The sequence below is a fragment of the Lepus europaeus genome, chromosome 22, assembly GCF_033115175.1.
Source record: "Lepus europaeus isolate LE1 chromosome 22, mLepTim1.pri, whole genome shotgun sequence".
NCBI classification, from domain to species: Eukaryota; Metazoa; Chordata; class Mammalia; order Lagomorpha; family Leporidae; genus Lepus; species Lepus europaeus.
Window position 1 is genome coordinate 12667891 of NC_084848.1, and position 24313 is coordinate 12692203.

Sequence of the window (24313 nt, forward strand, 5' to 3'; positions counted from 1 at the left end):
ATTTGGGTAGAAGTAAGCTGGATATTCAGGCTCCTACACTAATACTCAATTATTGAATTCTCTGGAAGGACCAACTCCCCTATAATGAAGTCCTCAGTTTTAAAATATCTTTATAAATCAGGTGATTCGATATTGGCAACAGCCAGCTTGCTGTTTCCTGCTTTGTTATAAAAATAAGATGGTAAAATCCTGGGAGCTTGCCGGAGCTGTTAAAAGATAATCTTAAGCATTTTAATGCACATTACTCTGCATGCAAGTCTGAGCCTTGGAAGCTCTCAAATGGAATCAGACAGAAGTCAGACTGCTGTGACCATTCTGTAGCCCTGAGAACCAGGTCCTCTGCTGTCCTGGGTGACTCCTGGTCACGGGGAGGCCACAGCTGCCGGGGCTGAGAATCAAAATTGCTGTAGCTGAGATGCGTTATTCTTGTTGACCTTGTATGTAGTAGATCCAAACCAAACCAAACCAAACCAGAAAGGCTCATGAACATCAAGGTTCACACTGCAGTTGTCTCTCGGAGATAGTGTAGGTTTGGCTCCAGACTGCTGGAAGAAGGCAAATATTGCAGGGAAGTGAGTCACATGAATTGTGTCATTTCCTAGTGCACATAAAAGCTGTGTTTGCGTTCTACTGTTGCGTATTGTGTGATAGCATTATAGCAAAAAAAAAAAAAAAGTATGCAAACCTTAATTAAAAAATACTTTATGGCCAAAAACTGCTAATGATCACCTGAGCTGTTGGGAAAATGGTGCTGATAGACTTGCTGCACTCGGGGTTAGCACAGACCTTCAAGTCCCCGAAGACACTGTGTCTGTGAAGCACAGTAAGACTGGCTGTGTTTTCCAGCACATTGGACATTACCTCGACGTTCAGTGTTTTCATGCTGTGGCTCTCTCTGTTGCCCTCTCTGCTCCTCCTCAGTCGTGTAGTGTGCACCTGTACCTGCTCTACCCTTTGTACCTCTGGTAATGGGATGCGGGTTGGCAGGGTGTCATTGGCATGGTTCTGGCGTGTTACTGGACCTGAGTTGCTGACCTGCATGGCATGATACCTCCGTTGGCGGCTGGAACATTCACTGTATAGCCCTTCCTGTTTCTTGGTGTGTCTGCCAGTCTTCCAAATGCATTCCTGAGACTAATTTTGAATGATTTCAGTGTCCAAGGTGATGGATAATGGGCCAATATCATTTACCATGTCCTATTTTTAGTGAAAATAATTTGTTGTGCCTCTTGGGCTTGATGTAGTAACATTTTTGAGTAACTACTTTCTAACATTAATCAAAACCAACCCTTGATTTAAAATAACCTACTTTTCAGTGAAGGATATTCTGCTAAGACTGGCTCGCTTGGAAAGCTTTCCACTGAGTGTCTTGAAACAGTGAGCATGTTCCTCTGTCAATGCAGCAAGTATCTTTGTGCAATATTGATCTTTCTTTCTTCTCACCTCTCAAATTTCCAGACTGGGTGGGAACATATCTGTGGAATGCTTTACAGGGTACGGGGTACAATGTTTTAAGCCAAGAAATTGGAAACAGGATGGAAACCAAGAGAAGAAGAGAGGGAGGGAAGGAGTAGATCAAGGTCATGTTTGTATATTAAGGAATTGGTGATAGACGTGCCAACAAAGGCAAACATGCATTTGTTCACACAGGAAATGCCAGAGAACTCACTTGGTCTCACAAGACATGGGTAGATGTTCTTTGTTTTATAAATTCATAAGATTGTGAGCAGGCTAGTTAATATTCTTCATTTCTTTTAATTTTTTTTTAAAGATGTATTTATTTGGAAGGCAGAGTTAGAGAGAGAGATCATCAATCTTCCATCCATTAGTTTACTCCCCAAATGGCTACAATGACCAGGGCTGGACCAGTTCGAAGCCAGGAGCCAGGAATTTCTTCTGGGTCGCCCATGTGGTTGCAGGGGCCCAAGAACTGGGACCATCCTGTGCTGCTTTCCCAGGGACCTTAGCAGGGAGCTGGATCAGAAGTGGAGCGACCAGAACTTGAACCGATGCCCATATGGGATGCCAGCATCACAGGTCACAGCTTTACCCGCTACACCACAGCGCCTTCCCAGCATCCTTCATTGAACTGTACAAACTTGCCAGTTTATGTCCTTGTGGGTGACTTCATCAGCCAACGTGTGCAGGATCAAGACAGCAGACTATTCAGAGGGACTGCTTCTGCACTGTGAAACGTGGAGCCATCTACAGTAGAACAGACCTCAGGGTTTTTAAGATGTGCTATCAGGTGTCAGTAATGACCGGGGCAGCGTCTGCCCGCCTGGTGGAGGGCGTTCAGAGAAGGGATTGAAAGGGTGAGTGCCGGGCCTGGGTGTGAGGAGCGGCAGCCGCCAGCCTCACGCGTCTTTGTCTTCTCTTGCAGCACATCAGGTCCACCTATCTGGCCAGGCAGCACGTTCCTCAAGAGAAACGGAGCCCTTCTACAAGGTAGGTCTCTGGGATCCCCTCCTCCTCTCTCGCCACCAGCCCGCTCTCTCCCCCCGCCCCTGTGCTAGGTGACAGCCAGAGGCTTCTGTCCTGCGTGGGAGTGGCCGCGCTCTCAGGGGTGTGACTGCTGGGGGTTGAATGTGTTCGTCCACCTCTTTATTTCTTCCTGCTTGAGCCTGTTGGTTGCTGTGAATTGCTAAGTCTGAATCCGGGCCTCCTGCGACTGCTTCTGTGGCCGGCTCGGTCACATTCTGAAGTGTTTGGCTTGCTCTGGTGGAGTGAGAATCATGCCACGGTAGCACACACTGGGCTTACAGAAACAAGCCCCTTTACCCATCTCAAGTGCGTGGGCTGGCAGGGGCGGGAGGTTCTAGAACTTCCGTTGTCCTGCTACAAGTGTACCTGTTGCTGGATATCCTGTAGCATCCATGTGTGCCCGAAAGTTTGGCTTGGGTTTGTCTTGAGCTGGGAGCGTGGTCCCCCTCACTTGTGCCCCTACCAGAGTCATTTGTGGAGGCCCCCTTCCTGGTGCCCAGCCCAACCTGGGCCACCTTGGCTAGCCCCTACCCATTATGCTTGAGGACTGCTAACTGCCTTTCATCTGTCCCTTCACGGTTCATTTAGGATGCATTTTGAATACTTCTGGAAGTTATGTTTCGGTTAGTGCTGTTCCCCGAGATCTGCTTGTAGGTAGCCCCGCTCCCAGGGGAGTTCCTGTGTTCTTTATGGATTGGCTGGGAGTTGGGGTGGCACAGCTGGCTGAAAGCAGATGGATCTGGTTATACCGAAGGCAGTGGAACTGTCCTGTGCTTTTGGTGAGGGACTCTGGTGCCTTTTGGTTGGTGTGGAGCAGTTGCCTCTTCCTCCGAAAGGGGAAGCCGAGGGTCTGCCGCGCGCGAGCTGTGAATGTGGTTCAGAACAGAGACCCCTTCAGTCCCCCTGCAGCTCAAACGGTTGTGAACGATGTCATCGCCTGTTTGTCCTTGCTTTGGAGGCCGTGCCGATTGCATGTTGTCCTATTAAATAACCTGTGACATTGGGAATTAAGAATTTCTTCTTTGCAGGTTTGCTTGGTAGAGGTAAAAGTTAGGCAGGTAGGTTTGGTTAATCCTAATTGTAAGAAAATAAAAGTAACTCCTTCCACTCTCAAAAATTGATATGTGATTTGTAAACAGTCTTTCTGTTCTCCTTCAGGTCGTATTAAGTGGAGACTGATTATCATCCGCCTTTGGGTTTTTTCCAAGTGAATTTCACAGTCATGTGCATTTTCATGGGTCTCCTTGAGAGCTATAGCAGAGGTGGGAAAATCACTCATATTTGGATCCTTTTGAAAGAAGGGATTTTGCTGTCTTAGAGAGAGGCTTTTCTTACAGGATTTTTATTCATTCATTTCCATGTTAGTTTTTTGTTTCTTACTATGGGGCAAAAACCTGAGGGAAGTATCAGGGAGGTTACAGAAGCTGAGCGATTGCAGGGTGCGATTCCAGCTCATGGACGCAGCTTCTTTTCTCTCCCTGGTGGAGCCCAAAATTCCCCGGATGGCTCCCAGGCACTGGGAGTTAAACTAGCACAGATTTCAGATGTTGGGGGACTCCATATCCAGTTACATACAGTCTGTTTAATTTTTTTTTCATTTATTAAACTTTTATTATTTATAAATCAGAAGACTCTTGGCAAGGGTTTAGGAGTGTGAGCACTTTTTATGTGATGTTTCTTCGTTTGCCCTGTCTGTGGAGAGTTCTCGAGACATTTCATTGTGAAAGCATTTTTTTGAACCATCTTTGAATGTCCTTCCCAATTAATAGCTCTGTGTTCCTTTGCTGGGTGATATTGAGCCATCAAAAAGTGACTAAATACTGCAAGCAGAAGTCTTACAAATACAGAGCCCAGACAGAAGGGAGCTGCCCAGTCCTGGCAGTGGAAGGTTTAGGTGAGAGTCCAGAGGAAGGAAACATTCCTGGTTTACATTCACTTTCTCAGTTTTATGCTTTACAATACACATGTCTACTCTATAGCAAGTGGGAGGAGATTTTTCTAGTCCATCAGACCAGGAAAAACTGTTAATAGTTTCCAACCACAGGGATCAGAGTTGAGGGCAAGCAGGACCAACACGTCCATCCTCAAAGAACCAAACCCCTCGAACTAGGGGAGGAAGTGCAGCTTGTTCATGTTGAGGGGCCAGAGAGCAGCCAGCGGAAGTTACGGGGCACCAGCAGGACTGGCCCAGCTGGGCTGCTCTGGGCGTGGAGGGGACCTGCTGGGTGTAGGTGGTGAGAATCTAAGGATGGAAAACCAGCAGGATGGGAAGACGAGCAGATGGGCCACGTTGTGTACGAGAGGAAGACTTAGTTTTGTGGCGAGGATGGGAGCAGAGAAACTTGCTGCTCAGGAGAATTGATCATGAGCAGGGACTTGAAAAGCAGACATGGGGAGCATGGAAAAGGGGACATTATACTGCAAGGAGAGCGTCCCAGAGAGGAGGACGTGGTGAGGTGGGTGTGGCCATGAGCACCTTAAGACACCTTTGGGTGATGATGTCACTTTCTCCAAGATCTGGTTAAGAAGAATACAGATGCTTCTCAATTTACAACGACACTGCATTGGGATAAACCCATCGTAACGCAAATCCGCATTTAAAGCATCTGACCCTCTGCCCGTCCTAGCTGTAGGACACACTGCCTTGTAGAGCGACACTGGTGTCCGCTGGGGACCATGGGGCTGTCTGGGAGCTGCGCTAGTGCCATTGCACAGCCTCACCAGAGAGGAGAGGACACACAGCACCAGCCCCAGAAAAGAGCCAAGTTCAAAATCTGAAATCCGGTCTCAACGGAATGTACATCACTTTCACACCACCTCAGAGTCAAAAACTTGTAAGTTGAACCGTTGTAGGTGGGGGTCTGTGTTTGTGATGTCCTAAGAGGAACTAATGGAAGTGGAAACCAAAATGACATAATAGTTTGTTTCAAGAGGAACTGGCTGGTGTTGTACAATGGTTGTTTGGTTTATAAGCTGTTGAGGGGAAACGCAGTGCATTTTTTTTTTTTCTCGCCTAAAACCAATTGCTGGAATTAACTGAAGGGCTCGAGGTCCTCCCTGGTGCCTTTATTTTGGTTCAGAATCACGGGCAAGAGGGGCTTCTGGATCCCCGCTCGGTTTTGAGGATAATGGGGTAAGATTTGGTTTGAATGACGCCAGGCACGGGTACTTAGCATAATTGGTCATTTCATCCATTCATCGTGTTTCCTTACCATGCCGTTTGGGCTGCTGGAGATGATTTTCGTCGATTAGCGATTTCAGCAGCCTGGAGGGCACTTCAGTTCTGAACAATAGAACCAAGCTGAGCCGCAGACGGGCACCCAGGGCGGCCCCAGACAGAAGCGGGACTTCCTCGGAGCCTTGCAGGACCAGGGCACGGGTGCCTCCGGCCGTACCTCCTCCGGGTTGTGGTCTTTCTGTGTTTGAAATGAATTTTTTTATTTTACGAGTTTAATAACATCTCATTTTCTTGATGAAAAAAGCCATCCTCAAATTTTCCCTTTGCCAGACTCCCTTTTTCCATCCCCCAAGTCCATTCACCTTATCACACTCAAAATCGGGTTTCCTTACTTGAACTCCAGCATCGAGTGCTGATGAGCCCGTGATCCATAACTGAAGCCATTTCTCACCTCTGGTCCGACCTCGCTGTTGTTCCTGGCGGCTTCATCCCGGGGCCATCCATGGCGTCTCTGTTCTCTTTAGCATCCTGTCTTCTACTACAGGTTGCCACGAGCCACCTCCCTAGACCCCACAGGCCACAGAGCTCCCCGTAGAGCTTTATTCTGAGAGAGCTGCTGCCTGGGCGTATGCAGCCCAGCTAACCACTTGGACCCACTTCTCTGTCCCCCTCTTCCTCTGAGCAGGCTGTCCTTGGACCCACCTGCCAGCTTTTCCTGATTATCCGCCTTGGTGTGCCAGGCGCTGGGTCAGGCTGGGAACACTCAAGGGAGCCCCAGGTCCTGCCTCTTCAGCCACACCCCGCCCGGTCTGGGGTCACACCACATGTTGCAGCCCTTCCCGTGAAAGGCTACCTGGGCTCTCTGCTCCATCGGCGCTGTGAAGCCGCTGCTACTGCCAGCCCGCCCAGTTCCTAACCTGACACTCTGCCGCCCTTCTGGCCGCCCCACCACCTTCCTTTTTTCCCAAAAGTTCTGGGCCGGTAATTACTACCAAATCTGTTTCCGAAGGGTGCAGTGGGAGAATTGAAAGAAATTCTATCCCAGGCACAACAGATTTTTACTTCCATTTACGGCCTGTGACCCACTGGATGAGCTAATGAGATGGAAAGAAATCCTGAAAGGCATTTTCAGTGCACAGAGCAGGGTGGTGCTGCCAGAGGCCCCAAAGCAAACAGGGCCAAAGGAAACCAGCTCTTCAGCTGTCAGGTGTGTGTTGTTCCGACGTGTGCACAGACGTGTGTGTCACTGGTAAAATGTACGTGACGTCAACCATGGTGGTTAGATGACTCACTTTGTTTGGGGAATACCAGCTTCCCATGTGCCAGGTGGGCCTTAGGAAGAATTTTGTATATAAACTGCTTTCTACAACCTTTATCTTGGGCTCTTGGCCTAACCCTGCCACTTGGTAAACTTTGTGACCTTGGCCTAGCCACCTGGCATCCCTGGGGCTTCATTTTCCTCGCCTGTAAATTAAGGAGTGGACCATGGGAGGCAGCAGAGGATGGTGGCTGAGGCTCCCTACTTTTTTAACGAATTATTTTTATGGTTTAAGGCAGGTTTTTTTCTAATGATTTTTGAAAATAAAATTTAGTGTTGTGCTATATGGGAGGCAGAGAAATATGGAGAGATTGGCCACCCGCTGGTTAACTCCCTAAATGCCTGCAACAGCCAGGGGTTGGGCAGGGCAAAGATTGGACCCCAGAGTTCAGTTCAGGTCTCCCATGTGGACAGCAGGAACCCAAGTACCACAGTCATTGCCTGCTGCCTCTTAGGTTATATGTCCATTATCCAGGAGCCAAACGCAGACACTCCCATGTAGGTGTCCTCAGTGGGATCTGACCTCCTGCACCAAACACCCACCTCCCAGGGGTCTCTACTGAACACCAGCTCTGATCATTCCAGCAACTTCCTTGAAAATGGACTGAACTGGATTCTGAAGCTTTGTTCTGACTCAGTGGGAGAAGAGTGTTGCCTTCAGCCAGCTGGGTCTGCTGTGTGTCCAAGGAGAGGACAGAGGATGGTGACAGACAGGCTGCAGGTCCCCATCCTTGAACAGGGATGTGCCCAGAGACCTCTCGGATCTGGGGGAGGCTACGTGTCATGGTTCCTGCAATCCAGAGCAAACCCTGTCTTGGCTTCTTGGGCAACTGCTTAGCTTCTCGGTAGCAATAACAATGATGCCTGTCTTCAGAGTTTGTGCTTGTAAAGCATGCAGAACGTTCCGCAATAAATTCCCAACCACCCTCAGTTGTCGTACTGTTTGACAGAATGAGGAATCTTGGGCAGTTGGCCCAAAATCCTGTGGGTGGGTTTCCTTGTGCTCCAACGTTACCTACCCTGCCAAGCTTGGGGGTGCCCAGGTCTGTTGGATTTATACATAAATCTGAAAGATGATTTGTACCTATTTTTATCTCAGAACCCCTTGATTCCTTGTAAATAGGACCCTTCCCTGAGAGGTGCCCTGGCTCCCAAATGCTCTAAAAGCATCTAGACACAGCAGCGCATAAATGGCTGTGCGGAGAGGCCCAGGTGTTAGTAGCACATCCGCCTGGGATGGGATCCCTCCCTCCGACACCAGCTGCTTAACCTTGGGCCTCAAGTTTTTATTTTTGATGGATTGACTTGAAAGGAAAAGAGAGATAGAGAGAGAGACAGAAAGAGGAATCTTTCATCCACTGGTTCACTACCCAAATAACCCCAATAAGCTATGGGACAAGCAGAAAAGCCAAGACCCCAGAACTCGTCCTGGTCTCCCATATGAGTGGCAGGGACTCACATACCTGGGCCATCATCAGCTGCCTTCCCAGGCACGTGAGCAGGATTGTGGATCAGGAGTGGAATAGCTAGGACTTGAACCTTTACTGCTCTATGGGATAGAAGCTTCCCAAGCTTGTACAACGGGATAACCAGATGTGGTCTTGGTGAAGAAGAGAAGAGAACTGGGGGCGTGAAAACACCCAATCTAGTGCCTGGCACCTCGCAATCACTTGATTAAAACAAGTTTTTTAGCCTTTGACTGTTTCATGCCTAAGGCTTCTGACATTAGTCCTGGTGGGTTTATTCGATGTGGAAAGCTCCAAAACTCTTCAAAAGAGCGTTGTCCCGCACTCCTCTAGGATTTCCGTTCTCACTGCCAGCATTTCCTTTCTGATAGGATGGGAGCGCCGTCACCGCACTCCGCCATCTGGCCCTGGCTGCTGGTCCCGGGGCCTGGGTGCTCTTTGCTTGGGTAGCGGCCCCTGGCTCCCTGCCTTTATTGGATTTGCCCTGACCTTTCCCCTACTCCTCTCTTTCCCATTTGGCTGAAGCCTTGGGCTCTTGGGCTGCTTTCATCTAATCTGCTCCACAAGCTGCCTCTTTTGTTCACTTTGTGAACGAGGGCACCCACCTAATGCAGAAGTCTCCGGCTTCTTGCCCCCAGGCACATCCATTAAAGGCATTTTAGTAATTACAGAAAAGAAAAAAAAAGTTACCCTTAAAGCCCCTCCTCCCCCACATCCTAATTGCCTCCTTGGTTTTAGGGAGGGGCCTTTCTTCTTGGCACCTGTTGGTCTTACTGTTGTGCCCTGGGTGGTGAAGATATCTACGTAACTACAGTGATCAGGCCTCTGGCTGTGCTCACCAGCAGAGCTGGATTCACAGAGCAGTGCTGCTTAGCTCCTCTCAGCTCACAGGGGTTTATGTGCTCATTGAGAACATGCTCTTTAAGTCAGCTATAAAATACAAGGAAAAAAATGTTTTAAATGTACTTGAAACATTTGAAAGGCAAAGTGACAGAGAGATCTACCCACTGGCTCACTCCCCAGACGCCCACAGCAAATGAAGCTGGGCCAGGCTGATGCCAGGCACCAAGACCTCACTCCTTGTCTTCTGTGTGGGTGTCAGGGCCCCAACCAGCTGAGCCATCACCTGCTGCCTACAAGGGTGCACATTAGTAAGAAGCCGGGTCAGAAGTGGAGGTGGGACTCGATCCTAGGTATTCCAGTATAGGGAACAGGCAGCCAGAGGGGTGGCTTGACCCACCACCCCGAGAAATGAAATTTTGAAAGAAGCTTTTGGTTTTTTCTTGATACTCACCTTCTCTTGAGACTCCAAATGTGCCCGAACTCCAGTTACGCCAACTTTTCCCAGTGTGGAATCAGAAAACAGGCAGAAATCCTGTGTCATTTCCCTGGGCGGTTTTCATTTCAGTTGTTCGCTCCACTGTTGTCTCTAGTTGAAGGTGTTGCCAACCTGATGTGGACGTGACATTGAGGCTGTGTACGGAGATCGTTCTCCAGCCAGGCCTGCTGGGCCTGCTTGGGCTGCGTCTGCCCATCAGGGCACGGGAATTGGACCTAGACTTTGGAGACGGAGGGCAGAGCTAACGGGAAGTTTGGGAAGATCCATTTTTCAGAGGACTGCAGAACGAAACGAGGAAAAACAGCCCAGAGAACCGACTGGGGTTGGAGACCTGGATTTACAGTGCGAAGAGGATTGTTGGGTAGCGCACAGCAGCAAGAGCAGGAAGCAGCGGCTTCATCAGCAACTGGGGGGAGATCTCAGCATTTCAGGAAGAGGGGAGGGGCAGGGGTCCCTTCACAAACGAGGACAGGACAAGTTTCAGGGATATCTTAGGCCCCTGCCACCCATGTGGGAGACCCAGATGGAGTTCTGAGCTCCTGGCTTTGGCCTGGCCCAGCCCGGGCTGCCGCAGCCATTTGAGGAGTGAACCAGAGAAAGGAGCTCCCTCTCTGTGCGTCTTTGTCTCTGGCCTTTCAAATCAACCTTTTAAAAGTCCCAGGGATTTGTGCGCCTGTCTCCTTGAGTTGTCAGGACGATCGTAATTCCCTTTTCTTCACTAACATTGTCCCACCCTCCACCTGGCATCTACTGCTTTTATTATCAAAATAATATGTGTGCTATAAAAATAGACAATATGAAGGTGAAAAGCTACAGTTACTCATAGTCACCATCTAGAGGTCATGTCAGTTCTTTTTAAATTGAGGCAAGATTCACGTACCATATACATTACTCCTTTTCCAGGGGTGTAGAGGTGTTTGCTTACTCAGTGGTCTTTTGGACAGGTGCGGCGTTGTTTGACCATCCCTTCTGTGTACTCTCAAAATAGTTTCAGCTGCCTCGGAGGAGACCCCATACCATGAGGCAGCCACTCACTCTGCGCTTTTCCTAAGTGGACAGATGCACTACTTGATGTCGAATGTATTCTTCAGGCCAGAATTAGGCATTATCTATTATTGCTCCCAATTTGTAGATGGGAAGATTAAGACCTGAAGCGGTTGTCCTGCTCAAGGCCACCAAGTCCAGGTCAGAAGCTTGGACCACACCCATCTGTGGTTCTAAATGATATGAATATTTCTAAGCAGTGTTTCATTTTAGGTGTGTAGATATTCTACAGTGTTTGGAAGACTGAGGCCTAGGGGGAATCCTTCTAGAATGCTTAAAACAAATCTAGAATGATGAGACAAACAGATGGAAATGAAAACGTGTTTTGTCTTCTTCCATCTGAGTAAGGTACTGTTTTCCCTCCTGTCCCCATGCACGACTCTTTTAAACAGTTCATTCTGTGAGTCTTACAGACTAAATAGAGAAAAAGAGAAATCCTAAAATTAGTCAAAGATTACTACAATGAAAGGAACCAACCCACCCCTTAAAAGAATATTTTATTTTAGTCTGTGCCTTTAATATTACCAGATATGGATAGTCAATTATAATTCATCAATAGCAACATTTCCTTATAATTTTTAGCATTAAAATGTTTTTCCAGTCTTTTAAATTGTATTGCTTAGATTATAAAATATAAAGATTAAACAACCTTAGATCATATTGCACAGCAACGCCTGTTTTTATCAAAGTGTTCAGGTTTAAATACAACTGGAAAAGTCATTCCCCTTGAAAGTTCTGTTTAATCATGCTTGGATGGAAGTTGAGAAATATTTGTATAATTAACGATGAAGAAGAATTTTTTAGAATATATTCTGAGCAAGCTGTTCACGTTAGTTTCAGAAGTGAACTTGAAAACATCCACCTGTGAGCTGTAAGAGGTCAAGTTTGTGTTCTTGTTTGGTTCCCATGACAACTGGAAGGTGTGGCAGTGAGTGCTGCTGCACACGGGATAGGCTGGGATTGTGGGCACGTGTGCATGCGTGTGCGAGTGAACGTGGCAGGTGCACTCGGCCTTTGACCACTGCCTGGTGCGAGTCTCTAGAACTCATCTCTCCTGCCATCCCTACCCCTCATTCTGTGGCTTTCCCATTTACCCAGCTTTGCTGTTGGTGTTTGTGAATAGTAGCAGGCAGGCGAAGGGTAAAGGATTTAGGCGTACTGAGCCTGTTTCTTCCCTTGCTGCCTAATTGCTGCCCAGTTGAAAAATTGTGTAACCCTCTTTTGAGTTCCTGTAAAATGCCAAAGGTACTGGCCTTGCAAGATTATTATGATTGTTACGAGTGAGGATCGACGGTGGTGGTCCAGGTAGCATCGCAGGCACTTTGTGACTGCTCCAAGAGCAGGTGCCATTGCCCCGATGTCCCTCCAGGAGAGGCAACATGAGGGAGATGGAGGGATCTTGGAGCTAGGCAGGTGTGGGTTCAAAGGCCAACCTCTACTGTGCCCGCAGCCATGTGACCTTGATCATCTGTCAGCCTTAGCCCTCCTTTCCTAGTCAGCCCAGCCGAGACAAGCACACACTTCCTGGGATTTTGTGAGAACTAAAAGATAGCGTATGTACGGAGACTTGCACCGGACCTGGCGATGACTGGGTGTTCAAATAAATGGAATCAGTTATGTTTACGATGGCATTTGTGCAGAGTGCCGCAGTTCCCCTCCACCCCAGGCAAACAACAGGCAAAACAACCACCTTTCTCTGCTTGAACTGAAGCAATAGTTAAGCCTGTTTTCTGGCTCTGAATTTTCCTGCCACATTAAGGCTAATACCTGTGGGGAGATACCCATGGGAAGAGGAGGGCTCTGTCCCTACCAGCTGTTCTCTCTGAGCTTTTGAGTGACTCACATGTTGCAACAATGTGACAGGGAAAGCAGGTTCCTGCTGGATGGGTGGGAATGGCTGTCTTCGGTTTTTTTCCCTGTGTGTCCCTGGCTGTGAGGGAATACAATTAGAGGGACACATTTGCAAAGTTAGTTTCAGAGACCAGAGAGAGGAGGGGGAGGGACAGAGACCACCAGGCATGCTGTGAGTGATAGGAACATTAGAAAACTGAAGAGACCCTGTTAAGCCTGTTCCCTACTAGGTGGTCACTGTAGCGTACATTGTTTCTACACCCTTTCTCATGCTGTAGTTTTTTGTTGTGCTGGTTTTTTCTTTCTTTCTTTCTTTCTTTTTTTTTTTGACAGGCAGAGTTAGTGAGAGAGAGAGAAAGGTCTTCCTTCCATTGGTTCACTCCCCAAATGGCCACCTGAAGCCAAAAGCCAGGTGCTTCCTCCTGGTCTCCCATGTGAGTGCAGGGCCCAAGCACTTGGGCCATCCTCCACTGCCTTCCCGGGCCATAGCAGAGAGCTGGACTGGAAGAGGAGCAACCGGAACAATCCGGCGCCCCAACCGGGTCTAGAACCCAGAGTGCCGGCGCTGTAGGTGGAGGATTAGGCGCGTGAGCTGCGGCGCCAGCCTGTTTTTTGTTTTTTAATGGGGTCTACTGAGGAATCTGATCCTGTTCATTTCATGCAAATTGCACCAAGGAGCCCCCGGCCTTCTCCTGGATGATGGCAGCTGACAGAGGTGCTCTAACCCTCCGCCTTGGTGTGTCTTCCTTTCCCACACTTTGAGCAAGGTTGTGGTGACGTAAGAAGCCTGCAACATGCAGAAGGCCAATTCTCTGCCGACCGTTTGTGGATTCTGTTTCTCTGAAAGTCTTCAGTCTCTGCTTTTTGCCATAATTTGGAAGTGAAGCAATTATAAGTTTTCAGGTTTCAACTTTGCACCTGTTGTAGGCTCAAATTGGGATGGCTCCCAGGGGAGACCCGTGAGCCATGTCAGAGCCATGTCAGGGCATCCTTCTCTTGTGGGACCCACTGCCCACCCATCTCCCCACTTCCATCATAAATTCCCAGTGGAAGGTGCCAACTTCTTATGGGAACTGCCTGGCCTTACTGAGTGGTTAAGGGGTGGGTTCATGGCCCACCACAGGCTGCAGTCCTGCCCTGTACCTTTCATTCGGGGGTCTGGGGGCTTTGAAAGATGCGCTGGCATCTTAGCCCCTCCCTGGGGGATCCACCTGTATGAAAGACGTGGCAACAACACACAGAAGCAGAGATGAGGGGCCGCTCTCCCTCTGCCCCCTGGTTATTATGAACTTGTCTTTTTACTTAAGCCAGTTTGAGTTGGGTCTTTCTTATAGGCAACCAAAAATCCTGATCAATAAAACACCTGCAAATTAACAAAATATGGTGTCACCACCGATGATTCTTATTGGGCTGTGGCATTTAGCCTCTCCATTGTCCTAGGAGGCCCGCTTAGAGGTTTGGCTGTCACTTGGGAGAACATAAGGTGAGCTTGGAGAGCTTTGCAGAAATGGTAACTGGTCTTAAGCAAACACTGTTAGATCCTAGTGATAATAAAACCCAAACTCACCCTCCCTGTCAGAGCCATAAAGTACATTTCCTTCTCAAGATGTTGGTGTTCTCTTCCTGATCTCACAAAGGAAGAAACAGAAGCCCACAGCTGAGTGTTTGACCAAGCCCAGCAGCATGTATGTATGCGTGCAAACGAATGTGTACCTGCTCGTGCAAGGGCACGTATGTGAGTGTGGGTATGTGGTGTGACGACGAGAGGTTCTCACAGGCAGTCTCTCAAATGTCAAGCCAGGTCTCTCAAATGCCAAGTTCAGGTCTGCAACCCAAAGCTATTTTAGGCCATCTGCTTGTTCCCCAAGGTCTGGTTCACCTGTGCAGCAGCGGGATTCATGGTTAAATGGCCTCCTCTGGAGAACTCTGTCCACCCCAGTGCGGCCCCCTACATCGTCCATGGTCGATAGTTTTTGAAATGGAACACATTTTCTCATTTAGCATCTAATCTTCCCCTCACGACATTTTGGATTCATTGTGAACAATTTTGAGTCTCATTAGAAGTGTCTTAATTTTAAAAACTAAGTTGGGAACCAGCAAGTGAGATTGAAGAGGCTACATTTTTGGTTTTGAACTGGATTTTCATTACTCAATTACTCTTCAAATTATACTGATTTAAGATGTGATGATTACTTTTTTTTTTTTTTTTCTTTACTCCCTGAGTAGATTGGGTAATGACAGAAAACTCAGACATCCTAGCCTACCGGGAGTAACCCAGGCACTGCCCTTCTCTCGTCCACCCGCTCTGCCCCAGCACCAGGGCTCACCTTCCCCCTTCTGGGTCTGACACGTGAGCCTCTCTTCCTCCCCCTGTCAATAAAAAAGGCTCATGGGAAAAAAATTAAAGATAAATTTAAAGGTGGGCATTTAGCCTAGTGGTTAAGATGCCCCTGACACTTATCTCAGTACCTAGTTTTCATACCCTGCTTTGGCCTCTGCCTCTAGCTCTCTGCTGGTGATGGCTCAAGCAGTTGGGTCCCTGCCACCCACATGGGAGACGTGGATTGAGTTCCCAGCTCCTGGCTTCAACCTGGCCCAGTCCTAGTTATTGTGGACATTTGGAGAATGAATCAGCAGATGGGAACCCTGTCTGTTTGTCTCCCTCTTTCTCTCCTCCACAATCTTTCTCCCTTTGACCTTCTATTCCCCAATAGTTTTTTAAAGAAGTGTATTTTGATACAGAAAACTTTTGAAATCCATGCATAGTTTTTTCATAATGTACATTTTCCACGAACTTTTTGAATATATATATATTTTAAAATTTGCCTCAAAATAAAATGATCTTTTAATTCCATTTTCCAGAAACTTTCCAAGTCTCCTCATGTGCCTGTCCAGCTTCAGCCCAGCTGTGGCCCTGACCACCTTGCACTGTGCAAGGGTGATGCTCACACCCCACAGCACACTCTAGTGTTTGTGCAAACAGCTGGTCACTCCTCACCCTTCCTTCCGGGCTGTGTTTAAATAGAAGACTGAATTTGCACCATCTTCTCCCAAGCCCCTCTCTCAGCCACCCTCCGCTCCTGGAGTCAAACCCACTCCCCACTCCCTGCATAAGGCCCTCCCACAACCCTGCACAGAACACTTTCTTTCATCTCCTTGTCTTTCCTGTAAGGAGCAAGGTCAGCCCCTTGGAAGAGAAATGGTGTTTTTTCCCTCAACTGCAGCCTGCTCCAACCTGGTTCTCCTTTGCTTTCAAACACACATACATCACGCGCTAACGTCCTGTCTGTGCACCTGCTTGCAGTCTGTGCCTTTGCTTTGGGCCTCATTACTTTGTGAGCTTGGCTAAATGAGTGTTTTTGCTCTAGCTGCAGATATAATGGGACCTCTTTTGTTTGGAGGCCCTGGTGACACTGTGATGGAGCAGGCACAGTTGCCTCTCTCAGGCACTAAGGAGGGTCGATTGAGGACGCACCGGTGCCAGCAGCCTCACACGCACAAGCAACACTGTCCGCACACCTGCTCCTGACTCCTGATTTTCTTCTCCCAGAATTATGAGCCCTTCTGCACTGTGGCTGTGTGGCTGTCCCTTACTCTGTCACCCACCTGGACTGCAGTCTCCTGTGCAGCTGGAGGTTTTCCTATCTCTAACCCCTAGCACCTTGCAGACCACCAAGTAGTAGCCTGTAAGAAATCAGCAAAAACTTGTGACGCATGCATGTCAGTCACTGTTCGGGCATGAGTTATGTCTTTCCCAAATTCACACGTTGAAAGGCCTAACCCTCAGTGAGACTGAATGTGGGAGTTAGAGCCATTAAGGAGGTGAGGTGCTGTTAGGACATAGGGAGAGACCTTAATCCAATGGGGCTCTGTCCTTATCGGAAGAGGCCCCAGGGAAGCACACCCACGGAGGACAAAGCCAGAGGGAGATTCTGCTGCAGGCCCAGGTGGGGCCTCAGGAGATCCAGCCCTGCCAACCCCTTGGTCTTGGACTTCCACCTCCAGAACTGTTTTGATACCACCCAAGCTGTAGTGCTCTGTTACGGCAACTGGAGCAGACTCATACATTTGCCACCTGTCCCAGTGCCTTGGATTCCAGAGTTGAGATTCTGGAGGTTAACTCTGGCTGTTAGGGGAAGTTTGGGCAGGTGCTGCAATTCACCTACAGGAATGGGTGGTTGATCTCATTCCCCTTCTCTCCTTCACCAGGAGTGAGGCCAGTGTAGTTAAGTCTGGTAGAGCCGTCCCCAATCTGCTAGGGAAAGCAGGTGTCATCATTGACCAGGATTCCCAGCTTCGGAACGGCACCACCATGTACCTTAAGACACTGGCTGTTCTGAACACCCATGAATAACAGCAATTTTCACGAGAAAGAAAAAGCTGGAAGAGTCTGACAGGAAGGTCTACATTCTGGCCATAGACTTTCTGCTGACTTGCTCTGTGTATTTGTACCTGTCACCCTAACCTTTTTGCTTCTGTTGCTTTGTTTTTAAAATGTATGTGCTGCTATAGTGAATAGTCCTTTTCTGTCCTTGGGAACTGACCTCGACTTGCCTCTGGAGAGCCCTTCATCCCTCAATGCATCCACCCCCAGTTTAAGGCAGTCTGCCTGTCCCAGTCCTCTGGCTACCATGATGGTTCCTGGTTATCATGGGAGTGAGGCTGGTCTAATAACAGCAGTTCTCAAACTTTTTCCTGGGAGCACCAGAGAAAGCCAAATGCAAAACCGATGTTTGTAGCCCAAGGTGCTGATGGCAGCCTGAGAGCAGAGGAGAGCCTGTCCAAGCCTATTTCTACCAGATGCAGAGCTAAGCTGCGAGATAGCAAATAGGAAGTGGGGGGCTGGTGTTGTGGCCCAGTGAGTTAGGCTGCCATCTGGGATGCCCACACCCGTATCAGAGTGCTCGTTCACGTCCTGGCTACTGTGCTTCTGATCGAGGGTCCTGCTAATGCATCCTGGGATGCAGAAGATGATGGCTCAAGTGCTTGGGTCCCTGCCACCCACATGGGAGACCCAGATGGACTTCCTGGCTCCTAGCTATGGCCTGGCCCAGTCCTGGTATTGCAAACATTTGAACCAATGGGTAGAATCCATCTCTTTCTCTCTCTCTCTCATCTCTCATCTCTCATCTCTCATCTCTCTCCTCTCACCTCTCATCTCTCTCTCTTTTGCTCTGCTTTTCACATAGATTAAAGAAAATAAGTACACATTTTTAAAAAAGAAAATAGGACTTGGTGAACATCATTTGAAAGGCATCACCAGCCCTGGTTTTCCCAAAGGAGACCATACAGTCTTTTGAATTAGATGTATATCTTTTCCTCTTTTAAGATAGAGATTCCCAACTGGTAACAATCACTGTGGACACCACACAGGATCTTCATTTTACCATTTCAAAATGAAACCACAAATACAGAGGCCGTAACGTGCAACTTGCACACAGGGAACTGTCGCTTGGAAAGCCCATGGTTGGTTCCCAGAAGACTCAGTAACAGTCTCTTAGCACAGTAGCAGCGTGTCACTTAGGAGTAAATGGAAGCCGTCGCCATCGCCAGTGAGAGAACCTGAGCTGCGACATGGGAGAGCTAGAGGAGGCTTTGGGGATTCGGATTTGATGCTGAAGTTACTGCATGGAGGTCATTCTGTTGGGATTAAATGATGCCCAACATCCTCATTGGTACGGAAAGGTGCTTGTTTGTGAAAACTGACAGAGCCAAGAGCCTGGTCCATGAAGATCAACGAGAGCCCATCCTTTGGGTGCTTCTCTTGAGCCCTGTTCTGACCTGCGGACCTTGGCTTGGCGCTGCCCACAGGCAGGAGCAGTTACAAAGACTAGTCAAGGTTTTGGTTGTCCTGGGGTGCAGTGTAGTGCTTGGAAAGGCCAGAGAGGGGCTCCTGAGGTCGTCTGCTTTGTTCATCTGCGTGCTGATTACAGGGGAAAATTCATCAAGTTGGATTTGTACGAGGGTACTTCCTAAAGTCCATGGAAAGGTAGAATTAAAAGTTGATTTTGATGACAGGAAGTTTTTGAAACCCAGACATAGCTTTTTAATAGCTTGCATTTTCCATGAGCACTTTAAAAAATTTTTATTTGTTAATATTCATTTATTTGAAAAGGAGAGAGAGAGACAGAGAGAGATCTTCCATCTTTTGGTTCAGCCTGCAATAGCCAGGGCTAGGTCAGGTTGAAGCTAGAAGCCCAGAACTTGATCAGGGTCTCCCCTGTGGGTGGCAGGGACCCAGGACTTGAACCTTCACCTGCTGCCTCCTCCTGGGGTGTGCATTAGTGGATACTGGAATCTGAAGCAAAGCCAGGACCTGAACCCAGGCACTCCAATATGGAATACTGGCATCCCATGTGACATCTTAGTTACTCTGCCTAGTGCCTGTGCCCATTGACTTGCTGAAGATCCCTCATAAGAAATTTGTCTGGAGACCAGCGCCATGGCACAATGGGTTAAGCTGCTGCCTACAACACTGGCATCCTATATGGGCACCAGTTCGAGTCTCAGCTGCTCCACTTCTGATCCAGCTCCCTGCTAGTGCACCTTGGAAAGCAGCAGAAAACAGCCTAAGTCTTTGGGCTCCTGTGCCCATATGAGAGACATACATGAAGCTCCTAGTTCCTGGCTTCGGCCTGGCCCAGTCCTGGCTGTTGTGGCCATCTGGGTGAGTGAACCAGAAGATGGAAGACCTCTCCCTATCTCTCCTTCTCTCTTCCTCTGTATCTCAGCCTTTCAAAAAAGTAAAATAAATCTTTTTTTTTTTAAAGAGATTTTGGTTGGATAAAAGTTACTTCAATAAAAAGTTTCCACAGTAATTGGGCAACATTAGTTTCATTATAGCTATCTGATATCAGATTTTTGTTACGTGCGTGTAGTGAACATCGGAATTCTTACATGATTTTGTCATTGATTTTATTACATCAACATGGTAATTTAGAGTAGGTAAAACACAAAGTTGCAAGAATTTCTCTCATAATTCAAGCCTGTTGCAATTGATACTGTTAATGCAATGTTTAGATTCCATTCGGAACATGGCAGCTGGCAGAGCTATCTGCGTGTCAGGCTGCTCCCGAGAGTGGGTTGTTTTGATTTCAATGCATAACCAGAGAGTTGGTTCACAAATGCAGGTTAGGGTAAACTTACACGACTGTGAGTGAAACTGGGGGTGGGGGGAATGAAAGCTGTTTAGCACAGGCTTGGAGAAGGTCTTTGCCGAGGCTGACTCGTGAGTCATTCGAACTTAAACATTTGATGTAGACAGAAGTGGGTTCTGATTCCATCGCGGTATCTTCATGGATGAATAAGTTAATGAAATAGTTGATTTAGAAAATGTTAAGCCTTGAAGTTTGATGGGCAGCATTTTGTTAGTGAACAGGACAGATTTTGAGATTTACAAAGAAGCACACAAGGGAGCCGGCATTCAGCCTAGGAGTTCAGATGCCCACGTCCCGCACAGAATGCCTGGATTCCATTCCTGGCCCTGGTGCCTGACTCCCACGTCCTGCGAGTGCAGACTGGGGAGGCAGCAGGTGATGGCGCAGGTAATTGGGCTTCCATGTGGGAGACCTGGATTTTGTTTCCAGCTCTGGAGCTGGGCTGGGGCTGGAGTGAGCCAGTGGATCACAGTGCTGTCTGTCTCTGTCTTTCTCTCACTTTTGAAAAACTAAGCAGACCAGTTTCCCTGAGGTTTGTAACCCCCGGTGGAAAGCGGAGTAGCGAAGATCCTGTTCTAAGGAAAGCACGCGTAACTGTCGTGGTGTCTCAGGTTGGCTTGAGAAGCGTAGTCTTCCTCGGCAGAATGTGTCGGAACGATGAAGGTGTTCAGGAGAGCCTGTCAGATCGCTGAACCATCCGTTATCTTCAGTGAAACTGCCAGTCTCCATACATCAGCCCCTGGTAAACACTGAGCAGTTCATGCTGCCTCTTAAGTTTCCAAATCTCTTAAGCTTGTGTGGTGATAATAAGAAAAAGGTCGTGTTGTTTTCATATTAACACTCACATGTGTCCTGGAGCGAGAGGCTGTTCCACTGCTGTCATTCAGGGACAGGAGGGATCTCAGCTGTACCTGTACCTGTATTCCCAAAAGAGTTAACCCAGCATTCCCATACAATTTCTTTTCCCAGTTAAAGTTGGACACCCCCCATTTCGATTTTGTGAAGTTTAACTCGTGTTCTCCCTGCGTAGACTATTTCCCGGCCCTCATTTGTCCTCCCTCCCTCCCCCCCCAACCTGCAGTATGTAATAAAAAGGGACTTGCAGTTCTTCTTGGGTCAGGGTCATTTAAATGGTATTTCTGGGGTGGGCACTTGGCCTAGCAACTACAACACCCACATCTCATCCGAGAGTCCAAGTTCAATTCCTAACTGCAGCTGCTGACTACAGCTTCCTGCTAACACACATCCTGGGAGGCAGCAGTGACGGCTCGAGTCCTTGTGTCCCTGCCACTCACATGGGAGACTTGGATTGAGTTCCCAGCTTTGAGTTCTAGGCTTTGTCTCCAGCCTAGTCCCTGACATTGCAGGCATTTGGGAAATGAACCAGTATGGGGAGAGTCTCAGTCTCTCTCTCTCTCTCTCTCTCTCTCTCTCTCTCTCTCTCTCTCTCTCTTTCTCTCTGTATGTGTGTGTGTGTGTGTGTCTGCCTCTCAAACAGAAAAATAATTAATTTCAAAGATATGAGTAGTGTTTCCTTTGTATCTGGAATCATCATTTTGGTGAGAGCAGCTGTTTATGTTCCTTAGGCCATTGCTAAGGGTTAGTTTAGATCTTACGAAGATCTGAAAGAAAGTTGCAAACTATCAAATGGCAGGTATTAAGACACCTGGGGGGACTTCAGTATTAGAGGCTAGGGACACTGTAAATTACATTCGTCCTTGTTCCTGGTCATGTGCCTGAGAGTTGCTGACTTCCATCAGTAAGATCCATAACCTTACTTTGTCTTGTGAAAGCCATAGCAACAGCCAGCAGCCCAAGCAGCCTTCAGGCCCCGGGGCGCTGAGGGCCATCCACAGTCCTCGCCTGCCTGGTGCAGATGGGCTGAGTTTGTAGTAGCTTGGAGGGGCCCCCTGTGTATTCTCACAGGACATGACAAGCATGGCCGCCACTGCGAGGACAGTGGGCTTCCCTGCCAGGCCTCCCTGGGGTCCTGGCCACTTTCAGGGGTAGTCCCAGCTGTGCCTGGGAGAGCAGGTCCTCCACTGGTACCGGGAAGTATTCCAGTGCTGGTGCTGGTCTGCTGGGTCAGCTTTGGAGCGGAGTTGTGGAAGAACATAGAATGCAGGCTCTTGGAGTCCCCAGGTCTAAAAGTGATTACAGGTTGAGCATTCCTAATCCTAACACTCAGAATCCAAGATACTCCAAAGCCTGAAATTTTTTGAGCATCCCAAGCGGAAAGATTCATACCCACCTCATGTGACTGGTCACAGTCAAAATGCAGACATGCTTGAGGCAGGCCTCATGGCGCAGCGACGAAGCCACTTGGAACACTCATACCTCAGACTGGAGGTCCTGGGATTGAGACCCAGCTCTGCTATCCATTCTAACTGCCTGCCAATGCACACCCTGCAAGGTAGCAGGTGATGTGCCAAGTACCTTGGTCCCTGTTACTCACATGGGGGACCCAGATGGAGTTCTGGGCTGCTGGCTCTGGTCTGGTCCAGTCCCAGCTGTTATAGGCATTTAGGGAGTGAATGGCCAGATTAAATCAATCAATCTCTTTATGGCTCTTTCAAATAAATAAAAATAAATAATTTTTTTAAATGCAGGTATACTGGAAATATTGTACAAAATTGCCTTCAGGCTGTGTGTATGAGGTATATGTGAAACACACATGAATTTCTCATGTAGACATGGGGGTTCCATCCTCAAGATACCTCATTATGCAGATGCAAAATTCTAAAAAGTATGAAATCACATTCTGGTCCCTAAGCATTTTAGGTAAGGCATCCTCTACCTCCATCCACCACCATTCCGTTGGTCCAAAGGTTTTCAATCCCTGTACTCTAAATGATCTGTTTGCAGTGTCTCTTCCACGTATCTGCTGTGACTCGCACAGTGCCATAGACCAACCTCAGGGAGCAGAATTTTAGATGTTTCATGTGTGGGTAATGCTGCACGCTGGTACAAGAAGGTAGAATCCGGGGCTGGCACTTTGGCAAAGTAGGCTAGGCCTCTGCCTGCGGCACCGGCATCTCATATGGGCACTGGTTCAAGTCCCAGCTGCTCCTCTTCCAATCTAGCTCTCTGCTATGGCCTGAGAAAGCAGTAGAAGATAGCCCAAGTGCTTGGGCCCCTGCACCCATGTGGGAGACCAGAGGAAGCTCCTGGCTCATGGCTTTGGATTGGCCCAATTCTGGCCATAGTGGCCATTTGGAGAGTGAACCAGCAGATGGAAGTGTCTCTCTCTCTCTCTCTCTCTCTCTCTCTCTCTCTCTCTCTCCCCCCCTGTCTGTAACTCTACCTCTCAAATAAATAAATAAGTAAATAAAAAGAAGGTAGATTGAGAGGTGACTGTCAGGACTCCAGAATTTGAATGTGTATAGCTATTTTTATTTTCACTTAAAAATCGTCCTCATCTTAAACCCTACTTACTGTGCACCTCAGACAGACTTGCAGGTGTTCTGTGACAACTGGAGCTGGAGGGAAAGCTCGTGGCGGGGAGCTGACCCCCAGGAAGTCTCCTCGGAGCCTTGCCCTGTGCGTCCGTGGCTCGGCGCCATCTGCTTTGGGCTGCATGTCAGTGACGGTCTTTAATTAATTGTGTAGCATAGCCTACGTGGTGCGAAAGGATTTGCAATAGCTTAAAAAAATGCCACAGGACCAGAGGCTTTTAAAAAGGAAATGCAGAAATCATGACAACAAAAAAATAAAGACAGTGCCCAAAATAAATGAAATTAGGGAATAACGTCAGTTCTCATGCATCAGTTAAAGCCATGAATTCGGTTCTGAGCTTCCTAGGAGCCAGGGCAAAGAGAGAAATATGTTCAGGCATATAGCATAAGTGTTCAGAAGGCTATAACTGAACTTGTTACCCAGGAGAATCTCAGAGGTCCCTGGTACTAAGACCTGGGGGACTCAGCCCCTTTGTGTTCTTGTAGGGAGAGGGACACCTTAGTGATACAGCTAAGCACATCTTGAATATTTTGCCTGGCTTCATAGACAGTTTCTTTTTTCTTTTTTTCTTTTTTTTCTTTTTTTTGACAGGCAGAGTGGATAGTGAGAGAAAGAGAGAGAGAGAGAGAGAGAAAGGTCTTTTGCCGTTGGTTCACCCTCCAATGGCCGCTGCGGCCGGCACATCTCGCTGATCCGAAGCCAGGAGCCAGGTGCTTCTCCTGGTCTCCCATGCGGGTGCAGGGCCCAAGGACTTGGGCCATCCTCCACTGCCTTCCCGGGCCATAGCAGAGAGCTGGCCTGGAAGAGGGGCAACCGGGATAGAATCCAGTGCCCCAACCGGGACTAGAACCCGGTGTGCCGGTGCCGCAAGGCGGAGGATTAGCCTGTTAAGCCATGGCGCCGGCGACAGTTTCTTATAACATCTCTCCAGACAGAGCTGTGGCAACTGATATCTGAAGTCAGTGCTTCAGCAACAGCCCAGGGACGTTGCCCCCTTGAGTCTGAGCATCGAGGTCTGGG

General features: G+C 48.3%; 1 protein-coding gene across 7 annotated transcripts in view; it reads left to right on the plus strand.

Moving 5' to 3' along the window:
- The window catches only part of FOXN3 (forkhead box N3), a 445254-nt gene that overhangs the window by 315166 nt on the left and 105775 nt on the right, over positions 1–24313 (plus strand). For all 7 annotated transcript variants that reach the window (XM_062181136.1, XM_062181141.1, XM_062181142.1 and 4 more), the window contains one exon: positions 2384–2448. In XM_062181136.1, coding sequence (XP_062037120.1) covers positions 2384–2448 — 65 coding nt within the window. The remainder of the gene's footprint in view (positions 1–2383; positions 2449–24313) is intronic.